The sequence below is a fragment of the Vombatus ursinus genome, unplaced genomic scaffold (genome assembly GCF_900497805.2).
Source record: "Vombatus ursinus unplaced genomic scaffold, bare-nosed wombat genome assembly UNPS02014770.1, whole genome shotgun sequence".
NCBI lineage: Eukaryota > Metazoa > Chordata > Mammalia > Diprotodontia > Vombatidae > Vombatus > Vombatus ursinus.
In genome coordinates this window covers 24,587,136-24,596,289 of record NW_020954548.1, presented here as the reverse complement: position 1 = coordinate 24,596,289, position 9,154 = coordinate 24,587,136, and the positions used below count along the sequence as shown (strand labels likewise).

Genomic DNA, 9,154 nt, shown 5'->3' with positions numbered 1-9,154 from the left:
TCTCTTGTGTAGGATTCTCAAATTCTGGGAAAAGCTATCAGATCATACATAAGAATTTACGTTCAAGATGCATTGGGGAAAATGAAGCCTCAATTATTACACATAAAATGAGAAGCTACCAAGTGGAAAATGAAGTCCCATTGATGAGAAGCCACCAAATAGAAAAGCTACAACGTGTTAATACCGAAACACTTAATTTTTATCCAGGTCTGTCCTATTTTTCATCTTTAAGCTATTTGTTGATTTAGGGACTCTGGGCTGTAATGGAGAGACTGCCAGGAATGGAATCAGAAAAGTGTGAGTTTGAACCTGCTTTTGCAGTTTACTACTTGTGACCTTAGGCAAAAGCAATTTCCCACTCTGGGCCTCAGTTTCCTTATCTAGATAATGAAAGAGATTGGACTGAAATATCTCTATGGTCCCTTGTAGCTTTGAATCCCAGGTATAAATTGTCCTTTATTGTTTCTTCCTAAGAAAATGAGATTCTATCCAGAGAGCAGCAAGAATATAAAGGAACTACTCCCTTAATTTTGCTACAAAAAAAGAGAAAAACTTCCACTGTAGATAAACACAGAAACAAAATCATCATTTTAACTGTATTACTGCCATAAACTCAAAATATACGATGAAAGATAATAGAACAGTGCCCCAGTATGCTGACTTTTTTGAAAAGGCAAATTTTTAAAATAACTCCTGTGAGGCATAGTTAAGACAAATTAAAGACAAATCAGCAGAACCCATAAATTTCAAACTTATAGATTAAAAAATAGGGGACCCCTGGTGCTAGAATGTGTAAAATTAGGTGCTAAAAATTTTGCTTTGATTTTCAATCCATGGTGAGCAGATGGGTGCTGAGGTGATGATCATTTGGGGGAAGGGAGAGTTTGAATTTTTTTTTTTAAATTTCCTCCTCAAAAATAATGGGCAGGGAAACTCTTGTGAAGTATTCAAAGGACAAAAAAAATTGCTCTAATCGACTTAGGGTCATGTTACAATTGGGGCTCTTAACCATGTCCCTTGGGTTCATGGGATGGAATCTTAGAATAAATATCATATAAGAAACACAGCCTTGGCTGTCTCTGAATGCCTTATTATTGTAGACTTAGAGCTTACTGGAAACTAAGCTCCTGTTAATGAAAAATGTACTAAACGCAGCTACTATGCACAGGATTGTATGTGGAAAAAAAACAGAAGCACAATACCTGCTCTCCCATCTGTTTTCCAAGGGATTAGTAAGTGGGGGAAAACACACACACACACACACACACACACACACACACACACACACACACAGACATGCCACATTGGAGAGATTTCCCCAAAAATCCAAACATAGTCATATCCTTCCCAACTCCAGGAGGGTTATCTGGAGTGGATCCTTACTCTGCATATGTTCCCTTCTCTAAAGCATGTATATAATTCTTTAAAAGTTTTCAAAAAGCTTTCCTTGTGACAATCAGTGGGGGTGGAGAGCACAAGCATTTTTATTCTCTTTTTTATAGATAAGGAAACTAAATATCTGAAAGTTCAAGTGGTTGCCCCATAATCACATGGCCAGTAAGTGTCCGAAATGGGACTCAAGCCCTATCTTCTGATGCCAAGACTAGCTTTCTTCCTCCATGTTACAACTATATAGCCATGTTCACAGAGGGTGTACACATGTGGAAAGCACCCATTCGGATTTGTCCCAGGGTCACTAGCCCCTAAAATGGCTCCTGACCCATTCTTCTAGAGACAAACTATATTCTCTTCTAGGGATAGACTATAGCTCATGAACTTTCTGGATAATTTAGTTAGAAGTTCCTCACAGAAAAGAAGGGTAAAGTTGTAAAGGTTCCCACTTGGGACTCTGGCTTCAGCAGATATGCCAATTCTTTACAATCATCATAACAAACCAGACTTTACTAAAGCATGGAGAAAAGTTATTATCCTTTGGTTTTCACCTCCCAATTAAGCTGGGTCTGTTATGATGGTCCCATAGTTATTGAGGACTTATAGTATTACATAATCATAGCATAGAGGAGTAGAAGGCACTATGGAGATCAGCCAACCCCTTCATTTTAGAGGTGAGGAATTTTCTCTTTGTCTTTATTTATTCACTCCCCACTTATTTCTCAATCTTTTGAAATCTGGCTTCCAACTTTATCACTTCACTAAATTGCTCTTTTGTACATTACCATCAGGGATATGCTGGAGCCAGTTTGAACCAGCTCTAGAGAGCTGTTCATTGAATTTTTGGTGTGAACATTTACATCAGAACACTGAAGTCATTTGGTACATACTTGGAGATCCGAGCCCATATGCATTGGAGGTGCCCCAATGCATCATGTTGAGGGGGAAGGGTTCTTGCTTTCCTCTGCTGTTTTTTTTACTCTTATCCCCAGGAATCCTGGCACAGAGAGGAAGTGGGCCTCAAAGTCAGTAAGCTTCAATTACAATCCCTGACACAAACTAGACAATTTATTTAACATCTCAGTGCCTTGGGCAACTCTCTTAAGATTATAAACTGTAGAACCATGGCCGAGCTTCATTCATCATCAGGAGTGCCCTATGAAATAAGTTCCCCACCCCAACCCCCCAAAAAATATTTCCAGGCCCTAGCACAGTACCTTGTACATAGAAAGTACTTAATAAATGTTTGTTCCCCAGAATAATACAATATCTGCCTCAGGGAAATGTGCAGCAGGGTTCGATATATTGTTCTGATCTAATTCTTACTAGAAAAAGAAGGTAGATAGAAAAGCAGATTATCCAGATTGTGACATGCAATGTGATGAGTATTCCGTTCAGTTTACATAACAATAATAGCTAAAATTTATCTAGCACTTTAAAGTTTGCAAAGTACTTTACCAGTTTTATCTCATTTTATCTTCACAACAATCCTGAGAAGTAGATGCTATTTTAACCTCCATTTTACAGTTGAGGAAACTAAGGATGAGGTTAAAGGACTTGACCAGGGTCACATAGCTTGGAAGTATCTGAAGCCAGGTTCCAAATCCAACGCTCTATCCTCTGCACCACTTAGCTGCATCATTAATGTGTGTGTGTTTGTGTATCTTGAATGGGTACTACAAACAGACACCCTGACCCCAGAACTGAGTAGAAAAAAATCAAACTGATTTGGAATGGAAAAATTGCACAGTGCTTTCACTAATAACAAATTTTTTATGGTCACAGAATTCCATTTCTTTGACATCAGTATTTTCCTATTGATATTACATGGCTAAAACCATAGGTCATCACCTCAGAAGAATCAACACAACAAGTAACCCAACAGAAAATGGAAAGAGTATAGTAGGCATAGGACCATACCATGCTACCACAGTTGACTTGAAGTTGAGAAGGAGTAGCATTAAAGATATTATCAAGGTCATATATAGATGGAAAAAGAAGGCTGAGGCAGTAGATGAATAGTCTGAGCTGTTCATTGGTACCTCCAAAATATTAAGAGAATAAGATTGAGTGCCCAACACATTGGATAGAGGATTTGGGGAAAACCAAAGAAAATTGTTTAGTATGAAAAAGTCCAGAAAGGCTGTGATCTAGCATTGTGACCTTTAGAGTGTTATATAAATGGTACTGTAGGTGAGTGATCATTATTATGATCAAATCATGGCTCCTTCAAGGGGTCTAGGTTATATTTTCAGTTATTTCATTGGTTAAGATGAAATCACCAGTAAGAAATATTAGTAATTGATAACCAAAAAAACAAAAACAAAAACCAACCCATCAAAACAGGAACTAGCAAATTATCAAACTTTTTACTCCCCCTCTTTTTTTTAATGTTTGAGATAAATAAAGCTTTGTCAGCAGGACAGTTTTCCCTACAACAAGCGAGCAAGTGAATAACCAGATAAAAATTAATATTGGTTAAGTTAAGGAAACCGGGATTCATAGAAAGGAAGTGAATTGCCCAAGATTGCATGGCAAATAATTGCTAGAATTGGGACTTGCCCTTAGATCATCTGTCTCTACATCCAATATTCTTTCCAAGTAGGAAGCCCCAGGTAAATATCTAGGGGCTCTTGAGTCAAGGAAGATATCTTTACAAAGTTTACCTCAGGAAGAGAGTATGGAATCTAAATTTCTGTCAGTAGTCTTCACTGCCTACTAAGAACCCAAGATTTGTACCACTGGCTGACAAACTACAGATAAATTTGCAATATGTCTATTAATTTTTTAAAAAAAGAGAAAATCCTCACACAGTAATACTCCATGGAGCTAAATGCTTTTCATGCTTCGTTACATAGAATTGAAGAGTACAAAGCACTACACTGGCTTGAACACATCCAAAAATAAGGCTGTCATTTGTTCTGTCTACAATGGAATACCTGAAATATATGTTGATGACCCAGTTGGGAACCAAGATCGAGGTACAGTGTCTTCTTTTGTCCAGAATTAATATTGATGTGATGATTGATTTCACATACTTCCTCTCTAAAAAAAAATATTGACTTGCAAAAATTGGATCACTTACTAGTCTTCCTATTTCACAAATAACCCAGTATCACTCAAGTATGGTACTTTACACCATGGAAAATCACAAAGCAAGTCAAAGTTTATGCTTCTTAAGAAATGCTGTCTATGATTATTAAACACATTAAAAGATTTTACCAGCCCTTTTGTTCTCTAACCACAAAAAAGGTGAAATGACACCTTTTGTCCAGAATTGACATTGCTATCACTGCTGATTTCCTGCCACCAAAATCTACAAACTCATAAAATTTGGATCATCTATTCAACATATACTCAACACTATGACCAGCAGCTTCAAGCACTTAAAATGAAAATGATATCAGTTCTATGAGCTTTTCCATATTTCAATAACAACTAAGTGTTTAAGAGACACATGGGTAAATCTTATGTGTATTATTAAAGGGCCATTTCCAAATTTCACTCTGTGATTCTCAGAACCATAAAAGCTTTCTCTTAATTACTGGCACCCATGATTTTGGAAGGGCCTTTCCCAATGCTTTCCCATGGAACTGAAAGCTAAAATTTTGATTAATCACTAAAAGGTGTTGTGTTTTTGTTTTTTTTTCAAATTCTCTTTCAGGTTCACTATCGGTAGACTTCTTCACCTATAGAACTTCAAATGAAGGTAAAACACATAATATGTAGGGAAAGGAAATTTCAATGCTTTTATTTTATTCCTTCAGATATTTAAATTATTCTTCATCTCTTTAGAGAGTACTTGGTAATTGAATCTATACAATTGTGTACTTTGGGAAGTTGATCCTCAGATATTTTATGCATTTTATAGTTATTTCAAATGGGATTTCCCTTTCTACTATTGCTTCTTGGGATTTTTATATTATATATTATATTTTTGTTATTTACTTATAAAATATTATATATTTTATTATTTATTATACATTATGTTATATAGAAGTGCGATTGGCTTTTGAGAATTTGTTTTGCAGCCTTGAACTTTGTTGAAACAAAATTGTCTCAGTGTCTGCTCATTCCCTAGGAGTTTCCAAGTAAACTACATATCATCAACCAACAAGGACAGTTTTATCTCCTCTTTACCTATATTTATTCCTTTAATTTCATTCTCTTATCTTACTACTATTCCTTGCATTTCCAGAACTATATCAAATAATAGTGGGGAGAGTGAGTGTCCTTGCTTCACTCCTGTATTAATTGGAAAAGGTTCTTTGTTGTTGTTCAGTCATTTCATTTGTGTCCCACTTTTTGTGACCCTGTTTGGGTTTGTTTATTTGTTTGTTTTTTAAGCAAAGATACTGTAGTGGTTTGCCATTTCCTTCTCCAGCTCATTTTACAGATGAGGAAACTAAGGCAAATAGGGTTAAGTGACTTGCCCAGGGTCACATAGCCAGTGTCTGAGGCCAAATTTGAACTTACTGATTCTAGGTCCAGCACTCAATCCCCTGTGCCACCTCGCTGCCTGAGTTGTTGTGATCCCCATTAAATATGATGCTTACTTTTGATTTTAGATAGATGCTTTTTATAATATTTTTTAAAAGTTCCTCTATGCCTATAGTGTTTTTATTTTAAAAAAAAAATACAGTAAGCTTTGGGTAAAGATAAATCTGAAAGATCTCCTTGAAAGAAAAGGTATAAAGTGACAGGTGTGGATATGCCCATGATAGGAGGTGTCTCTGCAGCTGAGACACCATACTAAGCCTACTCAGTAGCACCGCCCAGAGCCAGACCCAGAAATGGTTGAAATAGAGAGGATGGGAAGCATAAACATATTCTCTTCCCTTTCTGTCCTTCCCCACCACCACAAGGTACATACTGGACATCTTTATGTATTGTCAAAATAAAGTCATTTATGAAACCATAGAAATTTAGCCTTAAAGGGACCCTAATCACAAAAGCATTTTCCCCATAGTAACCCTGGAGCATTATTAGGTAACAATGTTATAATCACTAGTATTTACCTAGTGCTTTAAGCTTTACAAAGAGTTTTACCTGCATTATCTCATTTGCTCCTCACAACAACCCAGTGAGGTAGGTGTTATTTGTTTTTTTACAGATGAAGATACTGAGGTTGAGTGAGGTTAAGCAACTCTTGACCAAAGTGACACAGCTAATGGGTGTCTGAAGCAAGATTCTAACTCATGTCTTCCTGATTCCAAGTCCAACACCCTACCCACTGTGCCAATATTTTTACCCATCTTCTGTAGACGAAGTAATTAAGATGCTCAGATGCGCTCAGTTGCCCAAGGTCACACAGCTAGGACTTGGAAGTGTTGCAGCCCAAACTCAAACTTGGGTCTTCCAACTCCAAATCCAACACTAGTTCCTGAAATGATCATTTTACAGTAGGGTCAGAAGCCTTTACTCGGAAAAATGTAGTTTTTGAAGGGGGAGAGGAGAGTAGTGATGGGAGGTATAAAAGAATTTTCACACTGAATTCAGCACTCTAATGCAATGTTCCAGAGTCATGTGGTTGTTTTCAATGTCTCTCCATTTTTTTTCCTAGTAGATTTAATTCACTAAAATAAAATATGTTACAATTCTTAAATCTATGTTAACATTGCTATTTTTTTTTATGTCTCTGTGCCAAAGACAATTTGTCCTCCTCAGTGGTGGGCCTGAAACTTCGGCATTCTGACACGGATTTCCAGGTGCTTGCCAATGACAAGAATATTGAGGTAACAGAAATATGTTCCTAGTGCCAATCATGCTACATATGTTCCAACAAGATCAATTTTCTGTTATCTGTGCTACAAGGGGTGGGGAATTGCAATAGAAGGCATTATTCGAAAAGCTTTTGCATTTAGTTTCCAAATAATCAAAACTCACATCTTAACAGTACGTTAAGCTTTGCTTAAGTATTGGTGACACAATGGATAGAGCTCTGGACCTGGACTTAGGAAGATCTGAGTTCAAAATCAGCCTCAGAAATTAGCTATATGACCCTGGGTAGGTCATTTAACCTCATCTACCTCAGTTTCCTCAACCATAAAATGGAGATAATAATAGCACCAATCTCCAGAATTGGTTGTGAGGATCAAATGAGATAATATTTGTAAAGCACTTAGCACACTGTCTGGCACATAGTATGAATTTAATAAATGTTTGTTTCTTTCCTCATAACAACCCCATGAGGGATGTATTGTAAGACTATTAAGCCCCACAGATGAGTTGTAGAAAGGTTTAATCAATACAATTTTATCTAAATGTAAAAACAAAAGATACCAACAAAAGTTTATTTTTTTTTTAAACAGTTCCATTAATGACACAACTCACTTGGGGTGACATAGCTTGTTGTGGTTGTTGTTCAGTCATTTTCAGTCATGTCTGGCTTTTCATGACCCCTTTTGGGGTTGTCTTGGCAAAGATACTGGAGTGGTTTGCCATTTCCTTCTCCAGCTCATTTTACAGTGAGGAACTGAGGCAAATAGGGTTAAGTGACTTGCCCAGGGTCACACAGTAAGTGCTGGAACTAGGACTTGAATCTTGTCATCTTTTGACTATAAAGCCAGTGTTCCACTATACCCAATGGTACTACCATACCATCTTAATTACGATTTTTTTTTAGCTAACATTAAAATCAAGTTTGAAATCCTGAGCACACATCAGTGAAAGCGGCCTGGAAGCCTCTTTGGTAGAGTCATTAAGAATTTTCCATAGATGCTCATGTATTATTTATAACCTAATGACCAACTCTGGATAAATAAATAGACTTTTGGAGTTTCTTTTTTCTTTCTTTTTTTTAATCAGAGAAAAACATTTAGAGTAGTAGACCATTTGAACTGGAAAAGATCTTATACATCACCTAGTATAATGCCCAAATTTTATATAAAAGGAAATTAAAGCCCAAAGAAGTTTATTATCAGTTTGTCCAATTATATTGATTTGATTGCTACATCTCATACAGAAGAATTTGGGGTCTGAATTAAAGTCTTTTGATAGCGAATGCAAGATGAACAAATGGTCATCCATTCTCCCTAGAAGATCTTCATGGAGCGGAACTGATTACCTCTTGAGGGAGCCCATTCTCTCTTGGGACAACTCAAGTGGTTAGAGAGCTGTTCCTTATTTTGAGCTGAAATTTACTGCTCTGTAACTTTTCTGCCTTTCCTAACACAGAGACTGTGAAATATTACCCAGCATACATGAAAAGTCAGTGAATGTCACTAATCAGCTATCAGTGACTCTCAGCAAATCCCTCTTCTTTCAGTTTCCCATCTACCTCTTCCACACTCTCCTTCCTCAGTAAGTGAGCCATGAATAATGAAAGAGGACTGAAGGAAAGCATTCTTTTGGTTTCTAAGATTTTCTGGTAAATATAGCTCCTCTGTTAACTTAATGTGTCTGATCTCTCTTCTGCTCCCATTACATTCTACCTTACCTTTACGTGGATTTATGTATATTTTATCCTCCCTCTTCCACTAGATTATTGGCTCCCTGAGGGCAAGAACCACGTTATTTTTCATGTTTGATCCTGGAGATAAGGACAATATAGATATAGATTTGGATAGAGTATAATCCTTTTCCTGAAGGAGTTCAATGACTGGTAGGGGAGATAAAATGGGGACACAGATAAATAAATAAATTAGAATATGATGAATGGACTACTCTTTGTCCACCAAACATGCCATGGACTTTTATGTTTCATTGCCTTTACTTATACTGTTGCTTATTCTTGGAATCATGGAATGTCTCTCCCCCTCCC

At 36.8% G+C, this 9,154-nt stretch overlaps 1 protein-coding gene across 7 annotated transcripts in view; it reads left to right on the top strand.

Moving 5' to 3' along the window:
- Nucleotides 1-9,154, top strand: part of LOC114043904 (interleukin-33-like) — a 51,468-nt gene that overhangs the window by 33,748 nt on the left and 8,566 nt on the right. For all 7 annotated transcript variants that reach the window (XM_027863145.1, XM_027863146.1, XM_027863143.1 and 4 more), the window contains 4 exons: nt 13-207; nt 4,251-4,373; nt 5,057-5,101; nt 7,042-7,127. In XM_027863145.1, coding sequence (XP_027718946.1) covers nt 13-207; nt 4,251-4,373; nt 5,057-5,101; nt 7,042-7,127 — 449 coding nt within the window. The remainder of the gene's footprint in view (nt 1-12; nt 208-4,250; nt 4,374-5,056; nt 5,102-7,041; nt 7,128-9,154) is intronic.